Below are 18681 nucleotides of genomic sequence, written 5' to 3'. Positions count from 1 at the left end.
GTTTGTGGCCTGGGAAAGCAGTCGAGGACGGCCCAGAGCTTTGGGACCCTGCACCTTTGTGGGAGACCCGGAAGAGGCTCCTGGCTTCGGATTGGCTCAGCACCAGCCGTTACGGCCGCTTGGGGAGTGAATCATCAGACGGAAGATCTTCCTCTCGGTCTCTCCTCTCTGTATACTGCCTTTCCAATAAAAATAAATAAAGCTTTTTAAAAAACTGATTACTCAAGAAAACACAGCTAATGGTAGAGAGTTGGCTTCCATTTTTTTTTTTTTTTTGAGGAAAGTAGTATCCATAATAATCATTAGTTGGAACCTGTATTGTCAAAGGGACAGACAAAATAACTCATTGACCTACACAATAAAGAGATTTTGATTTATTCAGATGAAAAACATGGCATCAGCAAAGGTTTCTGGACATGATTTCATCTAGCCATTCGAATGTCAGAAGCAAGACCTTCTTGTTTCCTCAACCTGACCTTCTTTCTGACCTTCTGGTTTCCTTCACCTGGTGTTTGCGTAACTTAAACACTTTGCATGATATGTTCATCTCTCTTATGATGTATGACAAAACATCTGAAGCTGAGTAAGACATAAAGAAAAAAGGTTTATTTTATTCATGATCCTCATCCCTAGAAAGTCCAAAAAGTGTGATGCAGGTTTCTGTCAGGACCCCTTGGTTGCAGAGAAGCAGAAAGAGAGCAAGCCACATACCAAGAAAAACCAAAATGTGAGACAACTCACTTTACGAAGTAAAGAAAGGAAAGTGAAAAGGTGGGCAGGGTTGGGAAGGAGGAGTGGGGGGAGGAAAAAGAGGGGAGGATAGAAAAGAAGTGAGAGGAGGAGAGTGAATGGGAGGGAAGTGGGGGAGAAACAAGTTAACTGCAGTTGTGTGGCATGCTGATGAGGCCTCTTGGCCCTGCACCTAACACACTGCTCTTTTGTTTGCACTGTGTCTTAGCCAGGCTCTCCTCTCAGCCATTGCTTGAAGGTACCAGGTGTCCATACTTCATCCATGCTTCATCTTTGCCTTTTCTGTGATTATTTTCCTTGAATAGTTTTTCCCCAGCTACCTTTCACCAGATATTTTCGTGTCACATTCCCTTGTTTCCCTTTGCAAATAGCAACTATCATTATTTTCTATCCTTATAACTAGCTTTGGTCATGCTCTTTGCACGTATCACTACCTGGCATTGTTTTTCAAACAATTATTTAGAAGACATTGACAGAGGAGGAAAAAGAGAAGGAAAGAGAAATGGAGGAATAGAGAGGTCTTTCATCTGCATATTTCACTCCCCAGCTAGTTGTGATAGCCAGTCCTGGGCCAGCTCATATCAGGAGTCAGAAACTCCATCCAGGTCTTCCATGTGGCTGGTATTGGCACCAGTGCTTGGCTCATATTCTGCTGATTTCTCATATGGCTCAAAAACCAAGGCAGGTAGAACTTGAGTAGACAATCCAGTATGGGATGCTGACATAGCAAACAGCAGCTAAACTTGCTGCACCACGATGCGAGCCCCAGTACCTGGTGTGGTTTTATGTGTAAGTTTGCCCTCAGCTATAGAAAGCACATTCTATAAGAAGAAATAATTTGTTGTGTTCATTGCTGTATTAAGTTCCTATGACAGTGTCTAACATATAGCAGGGACTTAACAAATGATTGTTGAGTAAATAAAAGAATAACAGACCTAACCCTACCTCTTGTTTTCCTAATCAAGTAACTAAAATCTCCATTGCCTCAATTTCCTCATCTGTCAAAGGGGAAGAATTTCTCCTTCCCAAGGCTATTCATTAGATTTTATCAAAAATGTGTCATTTATAGACCTTTAGCTTATGTTTTCTTCTCACAAATGCTTCATTCAGTAGGTCTGATGAGGCCAAAAACCTCTACTTAAACACATTGCTTTCTACTGTGGCGTTTCACTTTAGAACCTCTTAGGGAATTTTTTTAAGTACCAAACTAGATTTTGGCCCCTGAGATTCTGATTTAATTTGTCTGCAGGATGGCTTAGAAATATTTAAAGCTCCCCAAGTAGGCCTAATACTCAGGATGCACTGAGAATCATTGATTTCAATTCATTAGTTGGGATAACCAAGAGGCCTGGCTATGTGATCACCAGGATTTTACTGGAGGCCACGTAAAACCTGCCCCTTACAACACCTGGAAATTTCTAGAAACCTGCTTGGCTTATTTCCTCCAGAACAAATCTTCAACTGGCAGATGAGACAGATGGCTATTAGTTATCCATCCTGAGTTAGAAAGGGAAAATGAGCTCTGTCTCAGAATTTTCAAATAAATTTTACATATACGATTATTACCTTTGCATATGCCATTAGATATTACAAAGGGCAAAGGGAAGCTAATAAATGATGAAGTGGGCTGACTTGTGTTTCCTCCTAACGGGACTTCTTGAAATGCACAGTAGAGAGGAAGAGCACTGCAAAACAATCTAGGATCTAGCTCTTACTCTAAAACTCAAAATTCACTGAACCATTCCCAGGAAAATGCCTGGCACATTATAATTAGTACATATTTCTCTTTTCTTGAAAGTTTTTTCTTTTAAGATTTATTTATTTTTATTGGAAAGGCAGATATACAGAAAGGAAGATCTTCTGTCTGATGATTCACTCCCCAAGTGAGCGCAATGGCCAGAGCCGAACCAATCTGAAGCCGGGAGCCAGGAGCTCTTCCAGGTCTTCCATGTGGGTGCAGGGTCCCAAGGCTTTGGGCCATCCTCGACTACCTTCCCAGGCCACAAACAGGGAGCTGGATGGGAAGTGGGGCCACCGGGATTAGAACCGGTTTTCGTATGGGATCCTGGTGCGTGCAAGGTGAGGACCTTAACCACTACACTATCACACCGAACCCTCTTGGAAATTTTCTAATGGTCATTTAATAATCACACAAAAGCATATAATAATACCTTATATTGAGCACTTCCCTTATGTTTCATTTTTATCTCCACAGTATTAATACAGATTGTTATAAGTTCAAAAATGATATAATTGTAATCCACAGACTTTCAGTTGGTGAAAGGAAGCGTTAGAGTTAGCATTCAGGTCTGACACTAAAATACATCTGTTTACCTTTGTGCCATATATTGCTTATAGAATCCCTTCAACTATCAATCACTGAGAATAAGAGTAATCTGAACTTTTTTCCTCCTAAAATAATGAAAAAGCTTTTCTTTAGCATACTGGATGAGATAAGCAGGGGCCAAAGCTACTAGATGATGATGGGATTCCATGACGATTTAGATTTTCAAAATATCAAATAAGATGTGCATTGAAGTGGCTGCACTAAGTGGCTTTCATCAGAACTCACACTGGACCTGACACTGAGGAACAGTATGTAAAACCACTGCCTGCCACACTCCTGTTGGTATCATTTCATTTCACATTCTGGCTGCTCTACCTGTATATGACATAAGGGATGGCTCAGATATCTGTGCCTCAGTGTCAGCAATAACTAAATAAAAACATATATTCAGTGACTTATTTTCCCAAATATCAAGTAAGGTCACATAATCATTTATTTATTGAGTTTCTTCTCTAATGCTAGGCAATAGGTCATCAGAGAATGTTATGAAACCACATTGTCTTTCTCCATCAAGAAAGGGAGAGAGAATAATCCTAGCAATGCATAGGCAAAATTTTTAAAAATTAGTCTAACAAAATGCTTTTAAATCTGATATGTGAATTTACTTACTTAACTTCCTTACATAAATGACTGTGTTTTTAAGCATTTGTTGAAAAACTGCTATGTTCCAGAGACTTTGTTTACAATTTTTAGTTTCCTTAATTATCACAATATCCTATAGGTGTCACTATGCTCAATTTACAGAGTAGAAACCAGGGTACAGAGAAGACAGTAAGTTACCTAAGTTCATGCAGTTAGTAAAGTAAGGAGCCAGAATTCAAACCAAGGTATCTGGCCTCAGAACTTCTGCAAATGCTCTAAATCACGACATTACGATACCTAACTCTACTTTTTGTTTAAAATGTACTAACTGAATCATTTTAATAACTGTTGTGAGACCCAAATAAGAAGCTTTGTGTATGTGTGTGGGGAGGTGGGCTGTAGAGAGAGAGATGAGATACTTGAAATGTGCAGAGAACACTGAAACAGAGTCTTCCAGAACACTGTGTGGTAATGACAGGGAATTGCAAAACAAATAGAGACATATTTCCGAAAATTAATGCAAAATAAAACTAAAATATAAATTTATGTTGGTGCCAAAATATTTTGAAACTCACACATACAAGGGATCTTCAAAAATGCATCAAAATTATGAAAAAAAATCTTTCCATACACTTAAAAATGTTTCACACCAAAATAAACTTTTCAAAATACTAAATTATTTTTGAAAGTCTGAGTAACAGAGAAAGTAGTGGTGAGAGAGGGGGGTGTTTCACCTTTCCAAATCTCCCCAGTAGTCATGGCTGGTTCAAGCTGAAGCCAGGAGCCCAGAGCTACATCCTGTAGGTGTTAGGGGTGTGAGTTTTCTAGCCATTTATGCTGCCTTCGAAAGAGAGCTGTCTCAGAAGTGGAGCAGCAGAGCAGCCAAGAGTCAAAGCAGCTCTCCAATAATGGAATGCCAGTGTTGCAGGAAGCTGTTTACTCACTGCACCACAGTGCTGGCCTCGAATAAGCTCATTTTTAATCACATTTTACATACATGTTTTGAAGCACACCCACAAATATTCATAAAATCAGATGGGAAGGTGGTGAGTGATCAATGAACCAACTGCAGGCGTGAGAGCATCATAGCAGAGGGCCTTCATGCTTTCCCTGCATCTGAACGGAGTAGCCTGCAGTCGGTGACTGCCCGCACAGAAAAATCCTCCGGGTTAGGGATGCTGTCCAAATGCTTCCCACCCAGGACTTCCGACCTTTGAAGAAGGTAAGGAAGGAGGAAGAGAAAGATTGTGCCCTGCCCATTGGGTGCACATCTATATGGAGAGAGACACGCAAGTGCCTTTTTGCAGATTAATCTATCAAGTTCTATGTGATTCTGGGCGTTTCAGGGAGGAGCTTCAGTCTGTTTGCCAAGAGCTCGCTGCTGCATACAAACAACCCCTCCTCTGCTTGGAGGTCTCCTATCCCTCCATCAGTTTCCAATTTATGTCATTTCTTCCAAAAACATTGCTGATACCCAAGTCGTTTCCCTCAAGCACCAAAATAAGTTCTAGAACTTTACTCATCTTATTTGGTAGTATTTGTAACACAGGATATGTAATTTTTGAATAATTGTTTGATGTCTTCCTCCCCAGTCTGAGATCCCAAAAGGCAAGAACCAGATCTCATACTCATCAAGCGTATTTTCACTGCTTAACACCATGTTAACAGGAGAGCCTGAAGCGTATCGGTATGTGAAATAGCAAGGCAGGATTAAAATTTTTCCATTTTTTTTTCCAGGGAAGAATGAAGAAGAATCCGCGGCCACTCCGGTGGAGATCGAAGTCCCTCGGACTGAACATGTGGTACGCACCTGGGTATAGGAAGCTTGGGAAAGGTCTTCCCAGACATGGTCTTCTTTTCACTGTGAACTCCTGTACTGTCGTGCTTTGATTTCCCCCAAACCTCTTATTTCAGGCCGCTGCTGCCGAAAATGGAGGCTAAACTACATGAGTAGGAGTTGTGTTTTAGCTGCCATGAGAAACCTCTTGCCACCATTTGGTGACATTCTTGCCCCCAGCCCACAATATGCTTGCATTCCTAGCATGTATATGGATGTCCTTCCAAAGCTTGTGGCTGACCCCTCAGCTGCAGTGAAAATCAAGTGTGTTCCAAGCCCTATTTTGACGTCAAGTCCAGCTTCCAGAAACTGAGTGACCTTTCCCCAGACATCACATTTTAAAATGTAACAAGCACTTTGATTAAAAAAAAGTAAAATAAAATCTGGCAAAGAGTTACAATTCATTTCAATTTTCCCAGAATTCAGCCAAGAGACATACAAAGAATTGAAAAACAGCCTGAGAGTTTTTTGTTGTTGTTTTTTAAATGCCCAGATTAGAGCATAATTCATTCTAAAATGACGAGAGACCTCTTCATGCACTTCACACGTTGAAATAGTTTAGAAAATAGTATTCATTTTGGCAAGCTTCTTGCCGCACAAGAAACAACAGTAAGTGCTTTTCTCTGTGAGTGTTAAATCGGCTGTGAGTAAGATTAAGAAAAATATCCTTGCTCTTTTATTTTACTTCTTATTTGAGGACTTTATTACATCCCAGCAACAATTTATTCTTCTCTCATTCCTGTAGAAATAAATGGCATTTTTCCACATTTTAGTCCTGAATTATACAAGTAGAATATTGTGGCTCTCTCCACTACCATGTGGATTGGCAGGAGATGCAATTCCTGGAAAAGCTGGGCTGGCTGACTGGCAGTAGATGATCAGTCTCTCCAAATGGTAGGAGGCAAGATGCCTTGCATGGCCCAACTTCAACTTGTTTGTCTATTTATTCTCAAAAAAACCTCTACGATGTACTATGCTGGGAGTTAAGATATCAAAATGAAATATAGAAAACCTCCTTTAGCAGCCTGTCTGGGTCATTACTGCCTTTACGAAATGAACAGGGCAAACAGCTTAGAAATGTTTCAACATTCTGTAAAATGGACCTATGAGACTAAGACAATATCACTATTGTTCCATTCACTCTAAATAAAGCGTCCAACTGTTTCAGAAATGTTCATACCAGAACGGTCTAAGGTTTGCTTGAAGCCCATCCCCTGTAGACCTCACTAATACAAAACAGCTGAACATCAAGAAGAGTCTCAATGAGTTACAAAGTCATTTCCTTTATTCAAGTCAGAAGTGACAAGTGAGTAAAAGTCATGATGTCACCCTTCTCTTTAACAACAAACACACTTAACATGTTTGTATCCAGCAAAACTTGGCAGAAACGATCCTGTGACTCTGAGGATTTGAAACTCATCTGCCTCACTTTCCAAAGCCCAGGCCTTACAATAAATCTGCTTAGTTGGGAGGTCTCATCCTTGGCCAAGAGTCTGGAGAAGCTCTGGATGGGGAGTATATTGCCAGTGAGATGCTTGTGTTGTTTTGGTAGAAAACTTCAGAAGAGGAGCTTCAGCCAGAAAACCCTCATGCTGAGACTCCAACCCCAAAGGATGCTTGGTACACGAGGAAGATCCGACCAGTCTCCCAGCCTTCCACAAATCCAGCTGTGGGGAAAGAGGCTGAAGAATGTGAGACATGGATCAACAGGTTCAGCAAGCTCGAAAACGCCCTCTACCTCTGTGATCTGAGCAACACAGGTGAAAGATGTGTTTGAAACTGATGCACCCTTTTTCCTTTTCAGGCTCTAGTAGAAAAGTGGAAACCTCATTTTCTTTCACTTCTTGAATGATTAATATACATTGTATATAGATCATGTACCTGGCACTGTGTTAAACACAATTGGGAAATGCAATCTATTTCCAAGTCTTTCCTGTACTCTATGACCAAAGCTTAACAAACAATTCAGTCTGATAATTTTCCTTATGAAAATACTTAAGGTACTTCCCCACTCCCGCTTACAGGAGGGACTCAAAGCTGTTGAACAAGGCAATATTCGGCCTCTGATCACTTTGATCAGTTTCTGTCTACTGTTACTCTTTTAACATATCCTACCCAGTCATAACATAGCTTCTACTCTCTCAGAAGTCTCTGACTTCTCAAACTCTAAGCCTTTCATCTAATTTGCCTCTTCTACTTATCCACTCTCTACCAGTTCCCTATTCTGCCCCCACTGGGTAATTATTAAATCTCTTTTGCATCTGAATTCAAGAACTCCCCAGATATATCTAAGCCAACCAGTGTGACCTCTAAGATTGTTTAACATTACTACGTCCAAGAGAGATGTTATTGCTATCTCACCAATATAATCTTTTACTATCTCTGGTATCTTGCACAATTTTTTTAAATATTTATTTATTTTTATTACAAAGTCAAATATACAGAAAGGAGGAGAGACAGAAAGGAAGATCTTCCGTCTGATGATTCACTCCCCAAGTGACCTCAACGGCTGGTGCTGCGCCAATCCAAAGCCGGGAACCAGGAACCTCTTCCAGGTCTCCCATGCAGGTGCAGGGTCCCAAAGCTTTGGGCCATCCTCGACTGCTTTCCCAGGCCACAAGCAGGGAGTTGGATGGGAAGTGGAACCGCTGGGATAAGAACCGGTGCCCGTATGGGATATTGGGGCTTTCAAGGCGAGGACTTTGGCTGCTAGGCCACGCTGCCAGGCCCATCTTGCACAATTAAACATTTACTTCAAAGGAACAAATAAATGAGTGAATGTGCAGTAAGTAACTGAATACAAAATGTGAAATGATAAATGCCATTAGAATTCGCTATGTTCACATTCAGTAAAAGGAGGATCCATCTCTGGTGGAGTTAATCAGGAAAGGCTAAGGTCATGTTAAATTGGTCATTGAAGGTGAAGTAAAGGTTAGACACAAAGGAGTGAGATAGAGAGCCTTTTCTAGAAAATATGCAAGATTAGCTAAGCAAAATGACATGTGTGAGGTTCAATGTGATGAGTCCAGTCACAATAGAACACTGATGCTATTGAGAAAAATATTAAGGGCCCTGGCATGGCAGCCTAGTAGCTAAAGTCCTCGCCTTGCATGTGCCAGAATCCCATATGGGCACCAATTCATGTCCTGGCAGGCCCCATTAAGCTCCCTGCTTTGTGGCTTGGGAAAGCAGTCAGAAACAACCCAAAACCACGGGACCCTGTACCTGCATGGGAAAGAAAGAGGTGGCTCCTTGCTCCTGGCTTCAGATCAGCTCAGCTCTGGCCTGTTGCGGCCATTTGGGGAGTGAATCAGCAGATGGAAGATCTTCCTCTCTGCCTCTCCTCCTCTCTGTATATCTCACTTTCCAATAAAAAAAAATCCTTTATTTTTTTAAATATTAAATGATAAATACAGAAATACATAATAAACCAAATATTGAAATATTTAAAATGTAATACTAAGGGATTTTTTTTAGTGTAACTCATAGATAGTGTCATTTTAAGCAGAGGAAGAGCATAAAGAGTTATGTTTTAAGGAACACCTTTGATGACTATGGACAAAAAGTTAAACAAAGAAAATAAGATACGAGTGGAATGTCCAACCAAGAAAGAATGAAATACAGAACTGGGTCAAAAATCATAGAGAATGAAGAACAAGGGCACATACAAAAGCACTTGGGCTAAAACTGTCATATTTAACTATTTAAGGTGGTTCCTAAAGAGTTAGTGAACACAGTATTCTGTAGAAATAATCATGTAAAAGATCAATGGCTTTTTTATTCTCTGTGTGTTTTGGTTTTTATTTTTAACTCTGAAGCAACCTAATTCTAGGCCACATGAAATACAGCTGCCATAAAATCCCCAATGCATTTTTAATTATTATACCAAAAGCAAGAAAAAAATCAACACCTGAAATCTTTACATTAAAGGGTCATTTGACTGAATTGGAAAACTCTTTATTAAAAATATTGACCCTGCATCCACATGGGAGAGCTGGTTTCCCACCTGTATTGCAGGGGCCCAAGAACTTCAGCCATCTTCTGTTCCTTCCCCGAAAGGGAGTGGGATTTGAAGTGGAACTCCAACCAGTGCTCATATGAAATGTTGTTTAATCCACTGCACCACAATGTAGTCAGCTTTTGTCACTTTAACAAATGCCTGCAAGGAGCTACTTGTGAAGGAAAATATTTATTTTGACTCATAGGTTTGTAGATGCAGTCCAAGATCTTGCGAAGGTCTATGGCAGGATGAATACAAAGAGGAATTATATTCCTGATCCAGGAAGCTGAAGGAAAGTTAGGATAAATCCAGCTTAGGTAACCAACTTGCTCAAGACAGCCATCTTACTAGATCATATCTAGGTCCTTCTCCCAGACACAATAGTCAGCTCAAGCTACCACCCTAAATCCCTCAACCATTACTGTTAATCTGTAACTTACGACTTTAGGGATCAGATCTTTAATGCATAAGCCTTAAACAATATCCAGACCATTCAGAAAATGCCTACAAAACTGTGAGGGTAACAATGGGGTTGCAAACAAACAAAAAACCTTAAGAAACAAAATTGCAAGGAGATAGGAAAGACATTTCTAATGAGATAAATGTTGAGTTGCAATGATGGATGATGGATCATAAACTTAGTTGCTAAGAAATTCCCCAAAGACCTGGACTTTTCTCATTGGAGTTTAAGTGTTTTGGGGAAAACATGGAGTTTTGTTGACTTTGGAGACAGATTCTGAGACTCAAAATGCCTTTCTCATGGCCTCTTCACTGTTTATGCCTGTTTTCTCTGTTTCTATGAAATTCGTTAGTTCTGCAGTGGCCAAAGAATGTGTCAGCCAGATCTGGGAACATCTACAAATGTCTGTAACAAGGAAAGATTAACTGAGGTCATTTTGCTGGTTTATTAATCACAGCATTTAGCAGACCACCAAGGTCTCACTCTACATGCAGAGTAGATGATACCTGCTTTGCCCATGGATGAATCACTGTTCTTTATTGTGTGCAAGGAAATATGTGGGCCAGGGTGTTCCTCATCCAAGATGAAGGCAGCCCATCCATCATCACATCACTGTTTCTGGGAACCTCCTGTGCTTATTCTCTAATGAGGGTTGTCAAGAAAATAGCCTTGAGGAGAAGGAATAAGGAATGACTATGAATAACAGGTCATGTTTTCTAAAGAAAGGAGTATGACTGGTATAAATGTCTGTGCAAATTGTGCATTTGGAATTTTCCCAGTAAACTGATGACTAGATAGAAAGTATTTTAGCGTTCAAGGAGGCAGAAGGACTTAAAGAACATTTTCATTTTGGGTTTGGACATTACATGCACTGCAATACTAAATGGCCACTTCAGCCACATGCTGAAGGAATTGTATTCTTACTTACAGAGCAAAAAAATCAAGTTCAAAGTGATAAAATAATGGCCTGCAGGAAGTTGAGACATAGTTCAAACCCAGCTATCTTTGACTTAGTGATACACCCAGACCCTATAGTATATTGGAAAGTATGCAGGGTTTTGTTTCATTTCTTTTCTTTCTTTTTCCTTTTTTACCAAAATATTTAGATTCAAGTCCAGATCCTACCAACTGTTAAAACTTGAAAGTTCATCCCATACATTCTCTGAGCCTGTTTCCTCATCTGAACAATAAAAGTAAATCATAATTATAATTATTTCATCATCTATACAATAATTATAATAAATAATAAAAATAAATAACTACTCATAAGACATACCGCTCATATTTGAGAAAAAAGACAAATAACGTAGACTACTCAAAAGTTTTTGGGAAATTGTAAAAGTACAGATTGTGTTATGGAGATTCTTACTATCATTTGTTTCATTTTGGTTCCAGCTGAAAAAGAATAGACCTTCCAACATTAAGATGGACTGGGAGGAGTATTTTAAGCACCTTTTATGGCATACCCTATTGAGAGAGTAAACTGGGCAAGCATAAATTATGGCTAGGCTTTTATTTGATGCTATAAATCCACCACTGTGAAGCTTCAAAGAGAGGGAATACCACCATGATGCCTAGTGTAATTTTTAGGCATTGTTTTATTCTTAATTAACATATGAGACAAATGTTATATATTTTGATGGTAAAGATTATATATTTAAATACTTTTTAAAGCTTTATTTATTTTTTATTGCAAAATCAGATATACAGAGAGGAGTAGAGGCAGAGAAGTAGATCTTCTGTCCGATGATTCACTCCCCAAGTAACCACAACAGCCGGTGCTGTGCCAATCCCAAGCCAGGAGCCAGGAGCCTCCTCCACTTCTGCCATGCGGGTGCAGGGTTCCAAGGCTTTGGGCCATCCTCAACTGCTTTCCCAGGACACAAGCAGGCAGCTGGATGGCAAGTGGAGCTGCCGGGATTAGAACCGGCGCCCATATGGGATCCTGACACATTCGAGGCAAGGACTTCAGCTTCTAGGCCACAGTGCCAGGTCCTAAAAAATGTTTAAATTATTTATAGTAACACTAGCACTAATGAGTCCTTGCTTGTATCAGATACTAGGTTAAGCGCTTAAATTTTTAAGTTAATATAATTCAATTATCCTTATTTTAAAATTAAGGAAAAATTCCATCAGATGCTGCAGTCAAAAACTTACCGCAAAGCTCATGACTTGTGTTTCTACAACCAATATAGAAAAATTTCCAGAGGGAATAAGCCTAATGCAGGATGAAGAGAGCTTCAGAGATATAACTGACCAACTCAAAGACTGCTATATAGAAGACAGAGCCAACATTCTGAAAGAGAAGATAAACAATAAACAATTAATGAACAATAAAAACACAATAAGCAAATGCGAATGGAAAAGAAAATAGACAAATAGCAATGGAATAGAGTAGAATGGAATAAGTCACTGTAAGTCCCGCCAGCCTGCAGAGAATACTTAAGAAGGGAGCATTGTGAACAACAGCCCTTGCACCTGTAAACATGAACAAGACTTGATAGCTTAAGCTGAGATGGGAGGTGCTTACCACTTCCCAGCCCTGGTTGACCAGTGGTAACTTTCTATTGAATAGGTAAAGCATTGTTTCTGGATTATTTGAGAAAGATTTTTATAATCACTATCACAGTGTCAACAAGTAAAGATTCAACATACTAATGCTTCCATCTGTATACAAGATACTTTAAGTTTTTCATTGAGCCTGTAATCTCGGGGTTCCCAGCCATAAGGGCCCCACAACTACTGAGCAGGTGAGGTTACAGTGTTCTTCAGCAGCAAGAACCAGCAGAGACAGTCTGATAGAGCATGAACTTACATAGACTAAGAAAGGGAAGGTAAGCAGGCATCTCCCTACAGTCCTGCCACCCTACAATGGCATGCAGGTACCAGAGCACATTTTGTGATTATAGATGACATCAACTCTATTACATATGTTTAGAGTCTTAAGGAGTTATACAGTTTACAGGGACCATGCAAGAAACTGGAGAAAGGCACAGTAAATACATTTCTGGGAAATGCTTTTTAAATTATTTATTTATTTATCCTTTGAAAGAAAAACCTCAGATACCCAAAATAACTAGGGCAGGAGCCAAAGCAATCCAGATTTTGCATTTGAGTGGTTGAGACCAAATTATCTGAGCCGGCATTGCGACCTCTCAGTACGCATTAGCAGGAAACTGGAATTAGGAGTTGGAGCAGGAAATCAAAGCCAGGACTCTAATGTGAGTATGAACATCTTAAATAACCCATGTCTTAATGATTCAACTAAACATATACCACCTGGAAATGCATTTTACAATGAACTGTTTAAACCTTACATGTTAGGAACTTTTTGGATACCTTAACCAATAAAAAGAGATCAGAACAATTGGCAAATTACTCTGTGTAGACATCCTATCTGTTTTAACTCTTGGATTTAAAACTTGTATGACTAAAAAAAAGTTTAAACTTCTTTCAAATTTATTCATTTTCTTCTCCTCCAAAATTACACTCAAACTGCACTTGAAATTTATGATTCATATATGAGACATTAAATGTGTCTTAAAATGCCCCTTTTTAAAAGCTTAAAATTTCATAATACAAGACTTTATCTCTAACTAGAAGTCATTCAAACTAATACGTAATTTTCTCTGTTTTTCCCTTCCTCTTTAAAAATCTGCTCAATGCAATCACAGGAGTCCTGGAGAAGGAGCGAGCCAGACGCCTCATTCACAACTACAATCTTATTTACAATCTGTCCCTGAGCCCTCAGAAAATCGACCAGGCCTTGAGGAGGTTCCGTTCTGGAGAAAACATGCTCTTGGAGCCAGCTCTGCGGTACTTAAAGGAGCTATGATAACAAACCCATGTTGTGAGAACAGATGTTTCCCTGGACACGTGTTTCTCTTCAGCCTGGGAGCAGTGGTGAGGATGCTGTCAGAGCCGAGATGCTGCAACTGTTGTAGAAGCTTTCACTTAAACTCAGATCCCTGCACAAAGTGATCAGAGAAAATAGGTTTCCTCTTCTCATGTCACAAGAACCTGACTGCTTAAAAGGCTTTCTGCTCTAATAAAGCTTACAACTAATTATTCATGTTTCTTTTAGCATGCTAATCAAAATGTTTTGGCAAAAGGACCAACTCCTCACAGTATAAAAACAAGAGGTTGCTAGAAATTGTCAATTTCCCTAAGTACCTGGCATATAGTAGCCCTATATACATGGCTTTTCATCGGGCAGATCAAACATTCCCCTAGTCTTCATATTAGGAAGGATTTTCATATTACAACAAATATTTTAGCAATCTGTACAATAACAAAGCTGAATTAAAAAGATAGGGTAATACTTACAGATGGACTAGTCTGCCTGAGGACACATTTTTTTTTCTGGGCAACACAAAATTATAAAAATGGAAATAGATCCAACTAGAAATGTCCTCAGATAACATTTATTTCAATGGATGCAAATGGGTCCTTAATGCAACATTATTTGGACACTTCCTTACATTTATGTAGAAATAAATCTTTTTCATGCCTCTTCCTTTAGCTGCTGAGCATTGAAATCCTCAAAACAATACAGGTGTTGGGGGGTTTTGGTACAGTAGGGTCAGCTGCCACTTCAATGTCTCCAATTCTAGTCTCAGTGTTGACCTGAGTTCATATTGCATTGTATTGAGTTCTGGCAGCTCTGCTTCAATTCAGCTTCCTGCTAATGCACCTGTAAAGGCAGCAGAGGAGGCACTTTGGTCTCTACCTCTCGTATGGGAGACCAGGACATAGATCTCGGCTTTTGACTTAAAGCCTGGCCCAGCACTGACTGTTGTAGGCATTTGGTAGTAAACCAGCAGATGGAAAAATCTCTCTCTTAGATAGATAGATAGATAATAAATCTTTAACTTTGAATCTGTCCTATATGCAATGGCATCAAGAGGGCACGTCACTAGTATAGCAAAAGCATATTTTGGGATGTGTCTGTCTTGTAAAGTGGCAATTTCTGTAAGTGGTCTCCTGTAGGAAAGTCTCCATTGCTTTGACCCCTAGGTGTGTGAGCACATGTGTGTGTTATGTGTTATGTGTATTGAACAAAGGCTAATCTGACTCTTGTTAAAATGGTAAAGAACTTTCACAACAGACAACAGGGACTGCTACAATGGAATTTATACTGAAGGAGACAGATTAGACTGAACTCCAAACACAACAAGGAATCGATGATTTGTAGCCAGGGGGACAGCAAAATGGTGGTTGATGCCCGGCTGGAAAGTTGTAGCAGACATCAGGTAGGGGACAGTCTGCCCAAGCCTAACAAGTTTCTTGCTGAAGGCAGACCAGACATCACTTGGGCAAGGCAGAAGAGGGAGTAGGAGGGGGTGAGAGGAGTAGAGAGGCAGGAAATAATGGTGCTTGATTAAATATAAGTGAGATCAGATACTCAGAGTAAAAGATTGTGACTGATCTGTCTTGGCAGAATCCTTGTCCAGAGAAATTCTTAAGGATGTGTTCAGGAATATGACCTAATTGAAAAACAGCCCAGAGGCACCTGATACAATAAGGGGATAATCTGTATCAAGGTATATATACACGTACATGTGTATTTATTGGCAAGACTGGCATTCTACTGAAGCTCATTAGTTTTCCTCTGGGTATGTATTGGGAGAACAAATATTCAACTACATTCATAAAGAAAAGTATCTAACAACAAGGTGACAGTGGAGGTTAAAAGAAACCTGACTATGAGGCAAACCATTGAATACAAAAGATGCTATGAAGTCATCATGCCCCAGAGAATCGTTGCAACTTCTGTGACGGAACTTTGCCTCTGGAAAGTCTCACATGTCTCTTTTTTTTCTCTCTCAAATTAGTTGCATTGTGTATGTCCTCCATGGCTGTGTCATCAAGACAAGGAAAACCTGGTGTTTCTAATCTTGACCAGCTTTCTCTGGCATAACTTTACAAAGGGTTTGTGTGCACAATGGACTAGCTAGCTTCCAGTGAGCCTGGAGATGTTGCCAGTTGCTACTCCCCATGGTCCAAAGCTTCAGCCTTTGAAGAGGGAAAGAGGGACAGACATATAATGTAACCATTAAAGTAGGCCTGTGACTCTGGTATGCTGTGTCAGGGTATATGAGTTCAAGTCCTGACGCCACTTTTGATTCCAGCTTCCTGCTACTAATGCGCACCCTGGTGTTGAGAGCGCCTAACAATCTATGGGGCTGTCTAGGACAGCACCGGGACCAACGCCCTGAGGAGGGCAGCGGTAAACAAGTTCAGGAAATGTCTTCCCCTTGGGGCGCCGTGCGCTTCCCACGTGAGGGGATGACCTTTTAGCTGATTGGTCACTTCCCACGTGCAGGGGTGACCTTTTAGCTGATTGGTCGCTTCCCACGTGCGGGAGTGACCTTTTGCCTGATTGGTTGCTTCCCGCATGCAGGGGTGACCTTTTGGCTGATTGGCTAGGTGTTCTATATAAGCAGGTTGGGTCCTAGAGAGAAGGAGAAAAAGGGGAGAGAAGGAGGGAGAAGACGGCTGTCCTGTTTGCATGCTGCCTGGTGGAATAAAGAGTTCCTACACATTCACTCAGTGTCGGGGTTTCTTCCGCGGGTTCAGAGATTCCCCGACACCCGGGGAGGCAGCAGGTGATGGCCCATGTTCTTGAGTTCTTGCCCCCAGCATGGGAGACCTGGATTCAGCCTTGTCCAGCCCTGGCTATTGCAGACATTTGAGAAGTGAAGCCACAGATGGGGGATCCCCGTCTGTGTCTAACTCGTTATCTTATAAATATAATTAAAGTTTTTAAAAGTTAAACAACGAAGAAAGGAAGAATGACAGAGAACCAAGAAGAATGGCAGAGGTAGGTCTTCACTAGCAGGGCATCCCCTCTACCAACTGTTTGCCCCAAACAGTTTACTACCTACCCTAGAGCATCATTTCTATTTCTAATTCTTTTTTATTTCTAATCAACCCATGAAAAGGGTAAATATGTGTTGGGCACCCTGTGATGTTTAGGTACTTATATAATTGTGTAATATCTACCCAAGGTAAACCCATATAAGTCTTCATTCAATATTTATTATGTTTACCATAACCTTCAAAATCCTTCTTTTCACATTTCTTAGGAAAATATACAGTATATTATTACCCCCATTGTGCAACAAAGCACCAGAACTTCTTTTTCAATGGGTACTGCTATAGCTAGAAAGAAGTTAATACATTTTGACACTAATTTTAAATAAGGTAGTACATGCAAATTACCCCATACTGTAATGTGCCAAAGTACTAAAATAAGACCACCAATAAGCCCATAGCTGCTTGTGAAAGAGCAAGTAACCTTTATTTGAGCCAGATGGCATCAGCCGGTGTCACTCCCAGAAAGCCAAGCCCTGAATGTCCCCTATCATAAGCCTTTATAGTTTAAAAACACTGGTTTCTGAACAGGGAGCAAGCAAATAGGGAGACGCAGAAGCAAAGATTCAGCTGTTAGCCTTGGGCCGTCAAAACATGACATCATAGTTCGCAGCACTGTTAGTCAGTCAACATTTCATCCTAGTGTCCAGTGCAACCAAGCTTGACCCTCTTGACTTGGAGAGGGCTTGTTTTCCTAGGTCTTCTGCACACACCTCCTCTACATGACCAACATGTGAGCTTGTTTTTCAGTGAGACCTACGTGTAAGTCTGCTCTCCTCCGTCACAAGGACATGCTCCATACAGGAGCAATATTATTTTATTGCTAATACAGAATTTCTCATTGCCCTACTCAATGAATCACATCCTTAACTGTCTTTCCCAGGTACAGAAAACTTTCAAGTTTCCAAGATGATTTACAGGATCGTGATAGGCAGACACAAATGTCTTCCATGTTTTTCTTCCTCATTCTCCCTGCACTTGTTCATCGTACTAAACCAATTAGGTTGGCATCCCTATGCCCATTCTATACCAAGGTAAGGTTGAGATGTGGGATATGTACTTGCTAAAGCTTGGCAGAGTGCCTTACTGAGTTAGGATTAGAGCCTGGGCATGTACCACTCCCAGTTAATTAGTGCCAGGCAGGTGTCAGTTTGAGCAGATCACCTGTGGAACACTCTTTCCTGTATATGCTCTACATTCCCAAAGCTGGGCCAAACCCTCACTCACCTTTGTGTGCAACACAGAGCCCATATTTACCACTGAGTAGGCAGCTGGTGAGCATCTGCTACAGAAACCCCGCAGGAACATTTTGAAAACCCAGGTCCTCCTCGCTCTCCTCTAGCTCATCTGAATTCCTTGCTGCCTTCTGGGGACTGGAATAAAGAGTGTTTTCAGTACTCTTTGGAATGATTTGCTCACACAACCAGAAGTACAACTACGGAGATGGCACAGTCCAAAGAGTTTGCTAAGTGCTCGCTGACTCTTTGGAGGAATTTCCCAAGATCATTAAGAGAAACAATAACAGGGGATTTGATATTCTAATTGGAATCAGACATTGGACAGCTTTGGAGCTGGCCAGAGAACTGTGAAGCTCTGAACACAAATGGTTGCCTTTCTTCTCCGCCTCTCCTCACACCCCCTCCTACAAGAGCCTTTCAGCTATGGGTCCAATGCTTCTTAGCAACAAAGGCGGAGTTCCCAGAGCCAGGGTGCTTCAGCAATGCCAGCCAGTCCCCTCATTAGCATTCAGGGGCTCTCTCCTGCTTGCACAGTTGGCCACAAGGCTATGCAAAAGACAACGTGGCTTGCGGGAGGCCCAGTATTTAGTG

At 40.7% G+C, this 18681-nt stretch overlaps 1 protein-coding gene across 1 annotated transcript in view; it reads left to right on the top strand.

The window, feature by feature from the left end:
- C2H1orf87 (chromosome 2 C1orf87 homolog) overlaps positions 1–13892 on the top strand; it is a 70198-nt gene extending 56306 nt beyond the window's left edge. The window contains exons 9-11 of the mRNA XM_004588809.4: positions 5417–5481; positions 7069–7276; positions 13651–13892. Coding sequence (XP_004588866.2) covers positions 5417–5481; positions 7069–7276; positions 13651–13811 — 434 coding nt within the window. The 3' untranslated portion in view covers positions 13812–13892. The remainder of the gene's footprint in view (positions 1–5416; positions 5482–7068; positions 7277–13650) is intronic.
- The last annotated feature ends 4789 nt before the right edge of the window (positions 13893–18681 follow it).

Source organism: Ochotona princeps, chromosome 2 (genome assembly GCF_030435755.1).
Source record: "Ochotona princeps isolate mOchPri1 chromosome 2, mOchPri1.hap1, whole genome shotgun sequence".
Taxonomy (NCBI): domain Eukaryota; kingdom Metazoa; phylum Chordata; class Mammalia; order Lagomorpha; family Ochotonidae; genus Ochotona; species Ochotona princeps.
Note: the sequence above shows the minus strand (reverse complement) of the source record. Positions and strands in the feature narration are given on the sequence as shown.